This window comes from Musa acuminata, chromosome BXJ2-1 (assembly GCF_036884655.1).
Source record: "Musa acuminata AAA Group cultivar baxijiao chromosome BXJ2-1, Cavendish_Baxijiao_AAA, whole genome shotgun sequence".
In the NCBI taxonomy this organism is placed as follows: Eukaryota; Viridiplantae; Streptophyta; class Magnoliopsida; order Zingiberales; family Musaceae; genus Musa; species Musa acuminata.
The window spans coordinates 36569434-36587912 of NC_088338.1; the positions used below are offsets into that span (position 1 = coordinate 36569434).

General features: G+C 36.5%; 1 protein-coding gene across 1 annotated transcript; it reads right to left on the minus strand.

The window, feature by feature from the left end:
* Window positions 1–756: 756 nt before the first annotated feature.
* Window positions 757–16209, minus strand: LOC103973336 (GABA transporter 1). The gene is made up of 7 exons (XM_065091721.1): window positions 15931–16209; window positions 15550–15672; window positions 15367–15461; window positions 15107–15290; window positions 14774–14904; window positions 1416–1631; window positions 757–1343 (listed from the first exon to the last, which is right to left on the minus strand). The coding sequence occupies exons 1-7, from the start codon at window positions 16145–16147 to the stop codon at window positions 948–950; spliced, it is 1362 nt and encodes a 453-aa protein (XP_064947793.1). The 5' UTR covers window positions 16148–16209; the 3' UTR covers window positions 757–947.
* Window positions 16210–18479: the final 2270 nt, after the last annotated feature.

Below are 18479 nucleotides of genomic sequence, written 5' to 3' on the forward strand. Positions count from 1 at the left end.
TCAACTATCGATCCTCAGCTCCTGCTAAGAGCTAATCGCTACAGGTTTCTCTACCAAATCGCTATAGATTTCTCCACCAAATCGCTATAGATTCCTCCTACTACAGCTTCCTCCTCTTTTGCAGCATCGCTGTAGCTTCCTCCTTTGCTGTAGCTTCCCCTGCAGCTTCCTCCTCTGTTGTAGCTTCCGTTGCAGCTTCCTCCTCCGCTGTAGCTTCCTCTTCTATTGCAACATCGCTATAGCTTCCTCCTATGCTACAGCTACCTCCTCTACTGCAGCTTCCTCCTATGCTATAGCATCGCTGTAGCTTCCTCCTCTGTTGTAGCATCGCTACAACTACCTCCTCTGCTGCAGCTTTCTCCTATGCTTTCTCCTCTACTGAAGCTACCTCATCTACTATAGTTTCCTTTTCTGCTGTAGCATCACTGTAGCTTTCTCCTCTGCTGCAACTTTCGTAGCAGCTGCAATTTTCACAGCAGCCATAGCTGCCGCAATCGCAGCCGCAGCAGCAGCAATGATTTGCTCTTGCCCTACTAATGAAGCCTTTCGCTCATAAACTATTTGCTTTATATCGATCCAAGATTGGTATCCTTGATAGGAGCACAATCTTACGGCGACATGATAGCAGATAAGATTTTTCTAATTATATGAGTAAATCTCTCTACTCTGATAAGATTTTCCTAACTGTATGAGGAAATTTCTCTATTGAGAAAAATCCTCCCTCTTAATATAAATAAGGAGAGAATAGCTTCAATGTAAAATAGATTATTTAATAATTCTTCTTGTCTTTTATTTTTTTCAACGATAATTAATTGTGTGATGCTTGTGAAATCAGTACAAGTACGGTGTCCTTGTTGTATGTGGAAAAAAACGCTAGGCACTAGAACATTTAGTTCAGGGTAAACCTGACTCTAGGCGTGCAGTAGCGAAATCAACGCCGTGAGAGATCACATGTCATGAAAGAACTTATAGGTCTTGATATCGATCACTATGAACCTTACTGCACCTATGCAACCAACGACTGCAACTATGGAGAACCATGCAGCAATGGCCAGATGCAGTACCTGCACTACAAGGCGGAGCCTCGTGTTCTTGGGCATTCTTCCAGCTTTGAGAAAAGCCAAGGCCGGGAAGACGAAATCCAAAGGCGTAAATCCAATAGCTCCACAGATGGACACAAAATCTCCAAAGAAGGGCATTGCGGCGGCAACGAGAGTGACAAGAACCATGTAAGCCGAAGTGAAAGCCAGTCTCCGCAAGCAATTCCGAAGGCGTACGCCATCACTTGAAACTTTGGACAGCATCCGTTCCTCGAAGTATGCGTATGTTGGCCTGCAATATATCTGTGGACAGCATGGATGTAATCATCATACATGTATATGCTCAGATGGCAATCCCAAAAATGCAGAGAGTACCTGAAAGCATCCTGATATTTGAATCACAGCAAAAACATTTGCCATGACTATTGTCCATTCCGGAATAGTGAGGGAGGATAAGATGAAGGGTTGAACCTGGGATCCAAACGCCCAATAACCACTGAAGGCCAGTTGCCAGTAAGACAGAACGATGATGCTGTATGCAGCTGATACACCTTTGTACATGTTCTTCTTTGCAGGTTCTCTGATAGTATTCTGGTACAAGAATCACATGCCATCACTTCTAATCCATACTTCTATTCACGTAATCTACCAACTTCATTTGTGTCTAGATGTCCTTTGCATAAATGGTTAAAAATTGATGGAATCATCAAAGAGGAATGGTTGAAGAGAATATAAAAAGTCAAATGTTCAAGCTTATATTGACAATGATATCCTCTTTTTTTTCATTTTTTTATAGGAGATGAAGACAAAAGTTAAGGATATTCTTAACTTTCTAGATGGTACCTTTTTTCTTCCTAAGATATCTTAATAATTTTTTAGATATATTACCTTTTGAGAAATTATAATATCTTGCCAGAGAATTTTAACTTCTTCCAAAATATCCAAGATATTCTTTGTTTTTTTAAAAGATCCAAACATCAAAATCTTTCTTCATCAAGATAGTCAAAAACTATTTTTTATCAAGCTTAATTTCAATACTCTAGGTTACTTTTATTTCATCCAGTATGTTAAGAAGTGATTAGAACTTGGTAAATAGTTAAACTCCAAGTGGTTTAGTGAATGTATCGGCTACTTGATCTTAAGTCTTCACATGAATGAGTTTAATTCATATACTCTTAGATGAAGTAAAAGTTTAAGTCAATATGTTTTTTTTTTCCATGATGCATGTTGTGCTCATATTTGGTATGTATCATCTCTAGCAAGCTTCTTAATAATACAGCTGTGAGGATTTTAATGATATTAAAAGGAAGGGTGAATTAGTGCAATAATGATATGGGAGTGCCTAATGATTCTATGATAGTCTCTACAGCCCATAATGCTTATCTCATAACTTTTAATCTAAATCTCTCAAATGTGATAGCCCATAAGTCAAATGAGTTATAAGCCCATTTTTCAAACCGGTAGATGACCTAAATTGATTAAATAGCCCAAATTGATTACTAAAGAGTTAGGGGGCATGCCTTTATAAGTTATAAAAGCTTAAACTCTTAACTTTCCCATAGGTGGGTAGATTCAAAGGGAGAGATAATTTAACTTTTCTTCATGACCAAAGAATATATTAAAGAGCTTAATTATTAGTTGTAAAGTAATAAATTTTATAGTTCCCCATAAAGTATTGTTTCATGTATTGGTATTTATTTTAGTATTTTAGAGTTAGAAGCGGTTCACAATCTGCTTTGGTTTACCAAAAACTCTTTGAGTTCTCTCTTTCAACTCTGTATCTCTTTGGTTTACCAAAGAGTGGTGGGTTTAGTCTTTGTATCTCTTGGATATTTTCTTAAGTAGTAAGTATTTTTCTTAAGTTCTGTATCCTTTTTTAATTATCCTTAAGCGATGAATTTTTTGTATCCTTTTGTGATTTTAAACTTGGTGAATCTATATATCTCCATTCTGAAAGTGTTTCCAGCAAATATAGCTTTCAGCCTTTTAAATTTCATTCCTCATTTTCCCGATATTAGTTTGGTATTAGAGCTAAAGGCTAGAGATCATGACAAGACAAAATGAAAAAGAAATAGTTGGTGAACGTTATGGCTATGAAGATGATGTTGAGTCCTTGATGTTACAGTTACAAAAATTACTACATAGTCTACAAGAAAAGAATGAAATCATTGAAGAACTTCAAAGAAAAAACAACCAGTATAAAAATAATGCCCAAGAGTTTGATTTTGATAATGATACATCTCCTCACCTAAGAGAGTTGGGAAGACATCGAGCAAAGTATAGAGGCCAAGACTGTTGAATATCATATTTTGATGATGAAATCAATGAAGTTATGATCTAATCAGGGTTTGAGTGACATAAGACTAACTTCGATTATGGAAAGATAAATTAATTGAAGTAGGAAAATCATATATTGGGCCAGAGAACATTATGCTAGAAGATTGAACGACATGCTTGTAAAAGGACTTCATGCCATAAGTTCAGGCATCGGGCCAGAAGGATCAGACATATTACGCTAAGAAGATCAGATGTTGTGGGAAGTCAACATATCGATTAGGCACTACTGTTAGGACTGAAATCATTACTAAGAGGGGGGCCGGGGGGGGGGGGGGGGGGTGCGGGGTGTGTGGGGTGAATAAGTGCTTTTGTAAAATCACATCGGTTTGAAAATCTTCATTCAATAAAGCCGTATAGGAAAGACTTTTAAACTTAAAATATTTGTAAAAGTAGTAATAAGCAGATAAAGTAGTTGCAAAATAAGTAAATAAGCAGAGAAAGAGAGGCACACCAATTTTATAGTGGTTCGATCATCGTGACCTACTCTCAATTCTTCTTCACCCGAAGCTACCAGTTTCTACTATCAATTTTCTTTTAATAGGTGAAGATCAACTACCCTTACAACTCTTTCTCCTTTTCATAGGTTCAGGAGAGAACCTTTACACCACTCTATTACAATTATTCCCTCACACTCTCCCTTAGAACAACCTCTAAGCATATAGAGGAGGGAACTCAACTTTCTAATGGGGTTTGTAACCTTAGAATCATAGATTTTTTGTTCTACTTTCGTGCTGTGTCAAGCAAGAAAGATTGGGGTATTTATAGGCCCCAAATAGATTTAAATTTAGAGTTAAAATGATCTCATCCAAGGTTTTCGGGGTATTGGCGGTACCATCACTAGTACTAGGTAGTACCACCGCTTGATAGACTAACAACTGGCGGTACCATCACCTGTCAGTCTAACACCGGGTAGTACCACTACTTAGTATGACACTGACACTAGGTGGTACCACTGCCTAGTCTAACGGTACCATCAACAGTCTGGGCGGGACCACCGCCTAGATAGACTGGAAGGCCGAGTCCCAAGCGATACCATCGCCGGTCCTAGTGGTGCCACCACCTAGGCCTGCTAAGGGTTGCTGCATGGGCCTCACTTGGCCCAAAAAGCCTCAACTCAGACCTAATGGGCCCTTAATTGAGTTGGCATGGTTACACACCAAAACAGACTCAATTAGACTCTAAACTAACTCGATCTAGACATAATCGATTATAAGTGTGAATCCTATATTGTCCGACATATTATTGGTTCATCTAGCGCCTCGTCCGATCCTTCGATGCATTATTCTCTCCTTCGACATATTGTTCAATCGACATGTTGACTCCCACAACTTCCGATCTCCTTAGTGTAATGTACGATCCTTCGGCCCGATACTCGAACTCATAATACGAAGTCCTACCGACATGTCGATTGATCCTCCGACCAACATCCAATCTTCTGACATGTTCACTTTGACCCAATATCAGATTCCTCTTGCTTTAATCAATTTGCCTTTCCTTGATCGAGGTTAGTCCTGCGTCACTCAAAACGTTGATTAGATCACAACTTCATCAATTGATTTTATTATTAAAATATGAGATTCAACAAATATGTCGAAGGAGAAGATAATGTGCCAAAGGTTCGGATGAAATGTTGGATGAACCAATGATATGCTAGACAATATGGTATTCTTATCTTGTAATCGATCATGTCTTGATCGAAGTAGTTTATGTTATAATTGAGTTGGTTTTGGGTGTAACCATGCTAACTTAATTAGGGGCCCATTGGGCCTGAGTTGGGGCTGATTTAGGCCTATTAGGAGGAATCTCCTATGAGGTAAAATGTACAAAGTATATATTTTCCAGAAGACCCGACGGTAGTACTACTAGTGTCAAGCAATGGTACCGCCCAAACAGGGTAGTGGTACTACCAGTAGTTAATATCGTAGGAGGTGGTACCACCCAATACTAGCGGTGGTACTGTCAAGGCCCCGGAAACCCGGGATGAGACTTTTTTTTGTTCCATTTTTGAAGTCATTTGAGGTCTATAAATTCTCTACTAATTCCTGCTTGGAATAGCAAAAACAAGAGTAGAAAGGGGTAAGTATACTTGAAAAAAAATGTGTAAACTCTCTTATAGTATAGAGTCTCTTCCTCTTAGATTTAAAAGTTTTTCTAAAGGAGGAGTGAGGTTTGTCTTAATGTAAAAGAGAGGTGTAAAGGCTCTCTCTTGATCTTGTGAAAAGAAGAAAGAGTTATAAAAAGGATAGTTGATCTTCGCTTGTTGAAAAGAAGATCAGTAGCGAAAGCTGATGGCCTCTGTTGGGAAATTTATGGTGACATCATATGTGTAGTGGAAGAATAGAAAACAAAATCCTCGAATTCCTGTAGAAAAATACGGTTTCATTGTCATGCAAAGATTGGTGAGCAAAAACTCGTAAAATCGAAAAACTACATGTATAAGAAAGATGTGTTATATAGGGAGATCATATATCCCTGAAAACTTATAGATCTTGTTAGGACCAAAATCGATACTAAGAGGGGTGTTGTGAATTAGTGCTTTTGTAAAACTTACATCGATTAGGAAACTTCATTCAATAACGCCATATTGGAAAGATATTTAACTTAAAAACGTACGAAAATGTAATGAGCGTAGTGAGAGTAAAAAATTAGTTTGCAATATAAATGGAAAGTATAAAGTAAATGCAAATTAGATTTTATAGCGGTTCGGTTATTGTGACCTACGTCCATTCTCGATTTCTCTCCATTCAAGGCCATCAGCTTTCACTATCGATCTTCTTTCAATGGCTAAAGATCAACTACCCTTACAACTTTTTCTCCTTTTCACAGGTTTAGGAGAGAACCTTTACACCTCTCTTTAGATCTCACTCCCCCTTTAGCAAACTTCTAACTCTAGGAGGAAGAGACTCTAAATCCTAAGAGAGTTTTTATTTTTTTTCTCAAGTATTTTTTCCTCCATTTTTACTCAAATTTGTACTTTACTAAGCAAGAAAGAGTGGGATATTTATAGACCCTAAATGACTTAAAAAATGGAGCCAAAAAGGTCTATCTTAGGTTTCCCGAGTCTTGGTGGTACCACCGCCTATACTGGGTGGTACCACTGCCTGCAGCATTGCCACTAGGTGGTACTAATACCCAGTCTAGCGATACCACTGCCTAACACAGTCTAAGAGACTATGTTTGGGTGGTACCACCACCTGACACATTAACACTAGGTGGTACCATCATTTAGTCTACCAGTACCACTGCCTGATAGCCTAGAAAAGTGTGCTCTTGACTTTTCCTGCTCATAGGCGATTCCACCTAACCTTGGGTGACCGAATAGGCCTTTTACTTGGTCTAAAACAATCTCTAACTCAAGCCCAATAGGCTCCTAATTGAGTTGGCATGGTTACACCTAAAACTAACTCAATTATAACCTAACTATGACTAATCAAGACAACCAATTATAAGACTAGAATTCTATGTTGTCTAGCATGTCATTAGTTCATCCGACGCTTCGTCCGATCCTTCGGTGCATCGTCCTCTCCTTCGACATATTTAAAATTTTGACTCTATTTTTGAAGTCATTTGGGGCATATAAATACCTACTCATCTCTACTATAAAGAGATAGGAAAGAGTGAACTAAAACACTAGTGAATCAAAGTTGTAATCCTGAAAAGTGTTGAGAGATCTCCTCTTCTTCAAAAGTTTAGAATTCTGTCTAAGGGAGGTATGAGACTCGTAATGGTTTTCTCTTAAACCTATGAAAAGGAGAAAAAGTTGTAACAAGAGTAGTTAGTCTTCGTCCATTGAAAGAAGATCATTAGTGGAAGTCGGTAGCCTCAACGGAGGAGGAATCGAAAGTGGACGTAGGTCACGGCGATTGAACCACTATAAATTTGGTGTGCATTTTCTTTGTGTCTTTCACTCTCATTGCTTACTGATTTAATTGCTTATTACACTTGCTCTAAGTCAAGCATACTTTCGATATTGATTTTTATCGAACAAAACTTTTAAAATCGTCAACATTTTTTTAAAGTACTAATTCACCCCCCTCTTAGTGCGACTCTGATTCTAATAGTTGGTATCATAGCCAAGTTTCTCTCAATTAGTTTAACACCTAAGAGAGATTAAATGACATTTATTGGTAATCAAGAAGATCACTTTGTCACTCATCCTCTTATGTTTAGTGGGACGAATTACACTTATTGGAAAACACGTATGCAAATTTTCTTAATTTTCATGGATTTTGATTTATGGAATATCATTGAAAGTAGTTTTCAAAAGTCTTTCTAAACCAATGAATGAATGAAATGATTTAGAGAAGAAAACTTTTTTTTAAAATGCAACAGCAATGAATGTCTTATTTTGCACCTTAGACAAAAATGAATTTAATCATGTTTCTACTTATGAAACTGCATATGATATTTGGCACATAGTCAAAGTTACACATGAAGGCATAAGTAGAGTTAAAGAGTCTAAAATTAATCTTTTGATGCATAGTTATGAATTGTTTCGAATAAAGTCAAGTGAAACTATTGGTGATATGTATACCCATTTTACATATGTAGTTAATGGTTTAAAAGTTCTTGGTAAAATTTTTACTAATTTTGAACTTATTAATAAAATTCTAAGATCTCTCCCAAAAAAATTGGGATCATTAATAAAATCCAAGAAGCAAATGACTTAAATAATTTTTCACTTAAAGAACTTATAAAGTCATTAGTGACATATGAAATAACTTGCAAGGCATATGATGAACATAAGAATAACCTTTCAAAAAATAGAAAGAATATGATACTTAGAACTAAAGAAGACCACTTGAGCAAAAGCTCAAGTGATGATGATGACTTGACACTCCTCACAAGAAAATTTTAAAAATTCATAAAAAAACGAAACAAATCTTGTAAACAAAGATAATGAGAATAAAAATAAACTCAAAAAGGACATAATCATCTGCTACGAATGCAAGAAGCGGGGGCACTTCAGAAGTGAATGTCCTCAATTGAATAAAAAGCTACCTAAGAAGAAGAAAGCACTCAAGGCCACTTGGAACAAATCGAGTGCATCTGAAGATGAGGTGGTAAACTCCGCTCTAATGACCTTCAATGATGAGGTAAGTGACTCGATTGAAACTCATTTATCTTATGATGAATTATTAAATATTTTTATGATTTATATGATGATTTTAAATTAGTTAGTAAGAAATATAAATTATTAAAAAAGGACCATACTTCTCTCACTAGTGAATTTAAAAAATTAAAAAATGAACATGATAATTGCATGTTAACTCTTTATACTAAGTGTGAAGAGTTAGATTCACTTAAGAAGGAAAATGTATTACTATAATAAATAATAAAAATTTTAAAATTGGTAACAAATCATTAAACATGATTCTTGCCAACAAGGGTCATGTTTATAGAAAGGAAGGAATCGCCTTTGTAAGTAGTAATACTCAACAAAAGCTAACTATATTTGTTAAAGGACCCACACTACATATCCCCCCCTAGAATTAAATATAATTTTTATGGAAGATGTGGTCATTTTGCTTATACATATTCATTTAAAAGATATAGCTCACATCAATTAATTTGGGTCCCTAAAGGAACTATAAATGACTCAATAGCAAAAGTCAATATAGATAAATCTAATCATGAGGGACCCAAAGTTAAATGGGTGCCTAAAACTAAATCCTCTTTTTTGTAGATATATCTATAATCAAAAGCTAGAAGCAAGAAATGGTATCTTGATAGTGGATGCTTAAGGCACATGACTGGAGATCCAACACATTTTTCTAAGCTCACTTGCCAAGACAAAGGATATATCACCTTTAGATATAACAATAAAGGAAAAATTATTGGCAAATGAAATATAAGTAACAAATCAAACTTTTTGATTGAAGATGTTTTGTTAGTAGATGGTTTGAAACACAACCTACTAAACATTAGTCAATAATGTGATAAAGGATATAACATTAAATTTGAATATAATGCTTGCATTATAGAAATACTACAAAAAAAAAATCTATGATTACCTTAAGAAGTAGTAATGTGTATGCTATTGATCTCGATGATTTTTTTGATGAAACTTATTTTTCAACTTTAAACCATGATGCATGGCTTTGGCATAGGAGATTAGGTTATACTATCATAAAACTAATCTCATAAATTATAACTAAAGAACTCATAAGAGGAATGCCTAGCATTAAATTTGTCAAAGATAAAGTTTGTGATGCATGTCAACTAAGTAAACAAATAAAGAGTAGCTTTAAACCTAAAAAAATCAAGTGAGTACCTCTAGACTGTTACAATTAATTCATATGGATTTATTTGGACCAATTATTGAAACAAGTCTAGGAGGTAATAATTTTTTTTTTATAATTATTGATGACTTTAGTAGATACACTTGAACATACTTCTTAGCACATAAAAGTAATACTTTTAAATATTTTATAAAATTTTACAAATAAGTTTAAAATGAAAAAAAAATTTAATGATTTCTTCTATTCGTAGTGATCATGGTAATAAATTTAAAAACTATGATTTTCAAGAATTTTGTGATTCAAATGGGTACGACCATAATTTCTCTACTCTAAAAAATCCATAACAAAATAGAGTTGTTGAGAGAAAAAAAAATGTGTTTACAAGAGATGGCAAGAACTATGCAAAACGAACATAACCTACCCAAATATTTTTGGGTCGAAGCCATTAACACGACATGTTATATCAAGAATAAGATTCTTATAAGACCTCTCCCATCTAGAACTCCCTATGAATTATGGAATAATAAAAGATCCAATATTTCATATTTTAAAGGTTTTAGTTGTAAATGCTTTATTTTAAATAAAAAGGATACCTTAGGAAAATTTGATGCAAAATCCGATGAAGGTATCTTTCTTAGATATTCTTCCATTTTTAAAGCTTATCATATTTTCAATAAAAGAACTTTGGTTGTTATTAAGGAATTTATCCATATTTTTTTAAATGAGTCTCCTAAATTTAAGAAAAATAATTTTGATGATAATTTTGAATTTAAATGAGAACCCTTCTCTCACAAGCAAATTGGATGCATCTACTTCCAAGGAATTCTTACCTAAGGAATGGAAGTGTGTAGATGCACATCTAAAGGAGCTAATTTTTGGAGATATATCAAAATGTGTTCAAACTCATTCCTCTTTTAAAAATATTTGTTATCTCAAATTGAACCTAAATGTATTTATGATGCTCTTAAAGATAATTCATGGATTTTTACAATGAATGAATAATTAAATCAATTTAAGATAAATAAGGTTTAGACACTTATTCCTAGGCCTAGTGATCATCTTATAATTGGTACTAAATGAGTCTTAGGAATAAGCAAGATAAACTTAGTATTGTGATTCGAAACAAGGATAGATTGGTGGCCAAAAATTTCAACCAAGAATAAGGTATCGATTATAAAGAAACCTTTGCTCTTGTGCTAAAACTTAAAGCCATAAGTGTTAGGAATGAATCAGCACTAAGAGGGGGGAGGGGGGTGAATTAGTGCAGTGATAAAACATCGGTTTGAAAATTCTTCGTTTGATAAAAACCGATTTCGAAAATGTGCTTGACTTGAAAGCATGTTTGTTTATAAGCATGGTGAAAGCAAAGTATGGAGGAAGTTTTCTATGAAAGTAAATTTCTCAAAATAAATGCAAACTAGATTTTATAGTGGTTCGATCGTCGTGACCTACATTTACTCCTGATTCCTCCTCTATTGAGGCCATCGACGTCCACTATCGGTCTTCCTTTAATGGGTGAAGACCAAATATCCTCTTATAACACTTTCTCCTTTTCAAGGTTTAGAAGAAAACCTTTACAAGTCACTCTTTTACAAGTATTCTCTCACTCTTTTACAAGTCACTCTTTTACAAGTCACTCTAAGTACTAGGAGGAGGGAATTAAAAGTTTTGATAGAGTTTACTCAGTTTTTTCCTCTAGAATTCTTATTATATTCTTGTTGCCCAAGTGAGAGTATTTATAGGCCCAAAATAGTTTCAAAAATAGAGCCAAAATTTTGAACTTCTGGGTCTTTTAAGTACAGGTGGTACCACCGCCCACAACCTGACACTGGATGGTACCACCACCCAGTCTGACGGTACCACTACCTGACACACTATCACTGGGTGGTACCACCGCCTGACAGCCTCGGAGATTGAGATTTTTGAGTTTTCTAACTCACAGGCGGTTCTACCACCTGTTCTAGCAGTGCCACCGCTTGGCCCAACATTTGGGTCATTGAACGGGCCTCCTAGTGAGCCCAAATCACTCCCAATTTAGGCCCAATTAACCCCTAATTGAGTTGGCCTAATTTTAACCTAATTATATGCTAACTACGAATTTTAAGATATTTACTAAGCTAAACAAGTCCGTAAGTCTAGGTTTCTTCTAGCGAGCTTTCGACGATCTTCCAACGAACTTCCGACGATCTCTCGGTAATGTTCCAGTAGACTCTCGGTAAGCTCCTAGACTTCACGACGATCTTCTTGATGAGTTTTGACGAGCTTCCTTGGCAAGCTCTTGGACTTCTCGGTCAATTTCGGCATAACTTTCGATGAATGTTCAGACTTCCGACGAACTCTTGAACTCTCAACGAAATCTTGTTCTTGACTTTGGGACTTCATTTTGCTTTATGCCTTGCTATTATAGTTAATCCTACACACTTAAAATCCACTTTGATCTAGACAATTATTACAAAGCTTGAATCAAGTGTTGTCCGACATGTCATTGTTTTATCGACGCTTCGTCCGATTATTCGGTGCATCATCCTCTCTTACGGCTTATTGCCCAATCGATCAGTTGACCTCCGCAACTCTGATTTTCTTGGTGTAATTTCCGCTTTTCTTGGCCCCATACCCGAACCCATGGCTCGAAACCTTCTATTAATACATCGACCGATCTTTCGGTGCGACGTCCAATCTTCTTACATATTCCACTTCGGCCCAACACAATTCTTCATGCTTTAATTATCTCTCACTGATCGAAGCTTCCTTCGTCACTTAAAACGTAGATCAAATCATAAACACATCAATTGGTTTCATCATCAAAATCCGAGGTTCAACAATCTACCCTTTTTTAATGATGATAACCAATTGAAGACGGAGTTAACCTTAACTCCCCGTATCAATATGCTAGAACTCTTAAATTCAAAAATTCATGCTATATATCATCATAAAATCATGCATAACATCATTATACTTCTCTCCCTTTGTCATCAACAAAAACGGAGAAGTGCATTTATCAATGTTCTAGAGATATAAGCTTAGCAATTTAGCAACTTTCCCATCACTTTAGAACATGCATAATCACCAAATCATCATAAAAGATGTACAAGATTACAAATTTTGCAAGTTTGCATTTTTGCTTCTTAAGATAGGCAAGCTAGCAATTTTTTTTTATGTTAGTTAATAAGTTTGCTTTTCTTTGGGATGTGCAAGATAGCATATTTTTGTATCTTCTTGAAATATGTAAGCTAGCAAATTTAGTGATGTTCAAGATAGCAAATTCTTTCTTCTCTTTGAGAAGTATAATTTTTTACTTCCTTGGCAAAGCGCAAGCTAGCAAAATTTTACATCTATTAGAACAAGCAAGCTCGTAAATTTTTACTTCTTTTACAATGTGCAAGTTTCCAAATTTTGTATTTTGAGCTAGCAATTTTTCTCCCCCTTTGTCATTATCAAAAAGAAGGGAAGAATTCAATGTTGTAATTCATTTCCCTTTACATCAATTTTTAAATCATAATAAAGTTAAAGTATTATTTTTATTTTAATATGGCATAATTAAGGTAAATCTTGAATTCAATTTGAATTCAAGTCAAAGCAATTTTAATCATGATTCACATCATATGCAATACATCATAATAAAATCATAAGTATTGCATGCATCATTCCAAATCATAAATAATTCAAATCATGATAGTATCAAAATATCAAATTACATTACATCCTACCATGCATGATCATAACTTCTCATTTGTATGCATCAACATAATATCAATAGTATTGCATGATTTCATATCATCACATGAAGGATAATAAGAAAAATTTGGTGATAAGATATACAAATCATGAAGACAAATTATGAATATCAAGAGACATATTATGATTCTTTTTGGATAACTCAAATAGCGAAAAGAAAGAATCGTAATAAACAATCTTGATTTATAAAAAGAATTCTCAAGTTATAATTCTGAGAAATCAAGAGAAACCATGATTAATTTTAACAAATCTCCTCTTAAATAAATAATAAAAAAAATTCTTAGGAGATCATGAAAAATCTTGATTCATACAAAGAGAATCTTATCTTATCATGATTTGATAAACATTCTCTTAAAAGAGTGAATCATATGTGCATCAAGAAAGATGTTTCATATTGAATATATCACAAGTCGTAAATACGATAAATGATTTAGTTGGATATATCATCTTATTAGTCATATGAAAATAGATCCAAAATCATCATCAAAATAACTTTTTGGAAAATTCAATGAAGGCAACGTAGATAGATTTATATGAAAACTTGATTCATGCATAATGTCTCAATTAAAAAAATAGTTATAATTCCAAAAAATTCATGATTCATTTACAAAATTCTCCTATTTAGTAAATGACAAGAAGAAACATAGGCCTTATAAATATCCCATGGTACTACTCATACTTAGAAGATCCGGAAATTTAAATTTTTTACTTCATTTTTGAAGTTATTTGGGCCTTATAAATATCTCACTCATCCCTATTGGGAAGAGATAAGAAAGAGTGAACTAAAATGATGATAAATCAAAGTTGTAATCCCGAAAAGTGTTGAGAGTTCCCCTTCTCTTCTTCAAAAGTTTAGAATTCTATCTAAGGAAAGTGTAAGACTTATAAATATTTTCTTCTAAACCTTTAAAAAGGAAAAAGAGTTATAACAAAGGTAATTAGTCTTTCTCTATTGAAAGAAGATCGTTAATGGAAGCCGATGGCCTCGATGGAGGAGGAATCGAAAGTTGACATAGATTATGACCGAACCATTATGAATGCGATGTGCATTTTCTTGGTGTCTTTCACTCTCATTACTTACTGATTTATTTGCTTATTACACTTGCTTTTAAGTCAAGCACACTTTCAATATCGATTTTCATCGAACGAAATTTTCGAAATTGTCGAAATTCTTCAAAAGCACTAATTCACCCTCTCCTCTTAGTTTTTATCTTTTCAAAAGATCCATTCCCTTTTCAATATATCAAAATCTTTATTTATCCCAGATAGTTAAGTAAGACATCCTTGTTTAAGCTTAATTTCGGCATAGATCATATATCATCTCATACTTAGTAGCTCCAAATTGGCATCAAATCAAGCAAAACCAGGATAGTAAGAGAGAATTCAAGCAGAAAAGGAGGCTTCAGTGATATATTGTACCTGTATCTCGGGCAGCATCGCATCCCCGAATGAGAAAGCAATTACTCCTAAAGCATTAAAAGCTTTGAAAACCCTAGAGGAGGAGTTTCCTTGAAACCCATAGCTGATTGACTTCCGATCCATATTTTTCCCTGCATTGCCAAAGAAAGAATGGCACGTTGTCCTTGGTGGGCTTAAAAGAAATAAAGAGTTACCAGCAGCACAAGGTGAGGCCTTCCTTGAAGGATACCTTTTGATACAAGGGGGAAAGCAGAGCAAGTTTAAGCGTTTACAAGTGTGTGCTAAGTGAACACACACAAAGTAGGAAAGAAGAACACGACATCAGAAGTTTACCATTGTAAATAGTCACGCCAATCGCCGTTCCAGCGAAACCTATGGTGCTGAAGGTGCACAGCGCATTCACCCACCGTAACGAGTGGATGTCAGGGAGTTGCGACAGCAGCAGCTCAAATGCCCCAAAGAACATGATGAAATCCTGCAATGTTAAGCCGCCGTCCCAATTGTACTTGTACACCGCCTGGTGAGAGAGACGGTAATTATGATCAGTATAACTGCTGATCACTGCATGTAAAGCTCCTGCTTTGGAGTCTTGCCTTGAGACTGCTTCCAGCGGCGATATGGATGGCGATGTTATTGCCCAGAGAAGCAATTTGCTGGAATAGTGTTATAGACCAATAACCCCAGCGTCCTTGGAAGATGGAAAGACAAAACGTATTTAGACAATAAATATGACACTGGGATATAAATACACAATGCATATGAAACATTTGGTTCACCGTATATGCTCTGTCCCAGAAGACGGTATGTGGTGTGCTTTTCTCCGTCCCATTTCCACAGTGAAGCGATAAGTAAGCTGGAATACCAGGTAGTCAACGTTCCAAGAACCAAACTGCAGACACCTGGACAAGATCAGAGAATTCAGAGACATGCATCCTTGGGTTTCAGAAAATGTAACCAGGTTATAAGGAATTATCTCAGGAAGATGTCAATCTATGAATAGGAATTTGGGCATTAATTCATTGAATTATTGGTGGTTAATTCCATCGCAGACTAGTCAAAAAGATGCTTATTTTAGCAGACTGCAAAAGATGCTTTTCGCTTGAACGGAAGGAGGGTGAGGATGGAAGGAGTGGTAGCAGCAGGCGTAAAAGTCGCACCAAGAGGCCATCCGAGGGAGGCGACTGCAAAGGGCAAAGGCGCGTAAGCCGCCGGTGTGGCGATGGTCGTTGCGACGTGGGAGGCTGCGTGCTTCCACGTCCCTTTCCCTCCTCCTCTTAGTCCTCGAACACTCGCTGTAATCGGCTGCTGCTCTTGATCCTCCTCCTTCCCCTCATCGCCTTGGAAGATCTGGGCACCTGCAGCAGGGGCATGCATCTCGATCTTTCTCCGCCTCTTTCTTTCCGGTGATGAGAATGAGGGTGGAGACAGAAAGCACAGGAGCAGTCACCTGACAAGGCCAATTTGTGGAATACGCAATAGTCAATGCCATACGGCGCTTATACTCGCCCGTTGACTGCAGCAGGGGGAGAACTCACCAATTCCGTGTCTAGTAGAAGCATCTTCCTCATCAATGCACTCGACGTCAGCGTGGCACTTTGGATCAAGTGGCTGTCCATTATAATGTGCCAACAAATCCAGTGGTGAGACGTTTCCAACGAAAGAAAAACTACGATTTCTATAAACATCCTTCTCAGAAATGCAAAATTCTAAATTTACAATTCGTTTTCATACACTTAAAAGATGTCTCAATCAATTATCTCATAAAAATCCACTTACATATTCGATCATATCTTTAAACTCCAAATCCAGATAATATAATTATTAGAGTCAAATTTGAGTTCAATAAAATATCTCAAATACTTTTTTTTTATTAGGCATATCCATGCTACTCATCGACATATAAAAATATTTAAAAACATGGGTATGAACAAGAAAGAGCTTAGTAAACATCAAAAACTCACACACCATATATATATATATATATATATATATATATTTTAATCAAAACTTATGAATTATTTTTCAGTCAGCATCCGTTTCAAATATATAAGAACATAAAATTTTTTTATTTTTTACTTATAAAAGATCATAACATAAACTTCATATACGTTCTGAATCAAAACTAAAATTCATACACAAACATACACGTATAATAGGTAAAGTTTAAAAACGATTAAAATAATATATTTTGAACACCTTTTCTAGCTAAGAATAGAGACAAGAATGTGATGCATGGCTAATGACTTAGTCAATACCTATATGCCATGTGAGTAGTAAGTGATCGACACGTCAACCACCTAGGTTACGAGGATATATGGTTGATACATTAAGGCTAATAGCTCATCCTATGGATAACACGTGATTAATGTTAGGATCAAGAGCACTAAGAGGGGGGGGGGGTGAATTAGTGCAGCGGAAAACTTTCGACGATTAGAATGCATTCGTACATTGAAATCCAATTCCGATGTAAAAATCATTTCGTGCAGATAATAACTTTGAAAACTTATGGAAACATAGGCAGTTTGCAATTAAGATAGAAATCAGAATGTAAGCGCAAACTGAAATATGATGTTTGTACGATAAAACCGATTTTCATCTTAACGCCGATTCGGAAACTACTTAACTAAGAAACACATTTGTAAATGAGCAGAAGGCAGTAAGCTACTGAGGAGGTTTGCAGTAAAGATAAGATGCTCAAAGTAAATGCAAACCAGAGAAGACGAGAGTTTATAATGGTTCGGTCAATCGTGACCTACATTCACTCCTCTGATTCCTCTTCCATCGAGGCCACCGGCATCCACTAACGATCTTCCTTTACTAGGCGAAGATCAGTCTCCTTCTTACACCCGTCTTCTTCTTTTACCGGGTTTAGGAGACAACCCTTACAAGCACTCACTCTCCTCTCTTAAACAGAATTCTAACACTTAAGCTAGAGGAGGGAAATTCTAGATATTGCAGTAGCGTTTTCTCTCTTTCAATCTCTCTGTGCTTGTGTATTTTACCTAGGGATAGGAGGGGTATTTATAGGCTCTAAACTAGTTTGAATTTGGAGCTCAAAATTGTCATCTCCCAGAATTTCGGGGTCTGGCGGTTGCACCGCCTGATTGGGGTGGTTGCACCGTCTGGCAGAGCTCAGAGACTGAGCCTCTGGGCTGTGCCACTGCTTGTCAAGGGCGATTGCACCACTTGGCAAAGCTCAGAGATTGAGCCTCTGGCCGGTGCCACTGCTTGACAGGGACGGTTGCACCGCCCAGTCTCGCTTGGAGACTGAGCCCTAGTGGTGCCACCGCTTGTCAGGGGCGGTTGCACCGCCCAATCTCGCTCGGAGACTGAGCCCAAGCGGTGCCACCGCCTGCCTGGGGCGGTTGCACCGCCCAGCTTTCCTGGGAGACCCTCTCCTAGGCGGTGCCATCGCCGACCCTAGCGGTGCCACCGCCTAGTAAGAATTCTGGTCTGAATGGGTTGATCCATTCGGCCCAATTTGGGTCTGTCAAAGGCCCAATTGCCTCCAGATTAAGTTAATGGGATCACCTCCCATTCCTAACTTAATCTACATGCTAACTACGACAATTCTTAAGACATTTACTACAGCTTGCTCTAGTGCGTCAATCGCTTCTTCCAGCGAACATCCGACTAACCTCCGGCGATGCTCCGACGGACTTCCGGCAAACTCCTGGACTTGCGATGATCCACTTGGCGAGTTCCG

What these genes read in the sequence shown, in the direction of transcription:
- LOC103973336 (XM_065091721.1), bottom strand. Translation starts at nt 16,147, where the DNA reads ATGCATGCCCCTGCTGCAGGTGCCCAGATCTTCCAAGGCGATGAGGGG. An exon ending in TCTGGGACAGAGCATATACG is followed by an intron (nt 15,462 to 15,549) that starts GTGAACCAAATG and finishes CCATCTTCCAAG; the next exon opens with GACGCTGGGGTTATTGGTCT. An exon ending in TGGCGTGACTATTTACAATG is followed by an intron (nt 14,905 to 15,106) that starts GTAAACTTCTGA and finishes TTGGCAATGCAG; the next exon opens with GGAAAAATATGGATCGGAAG.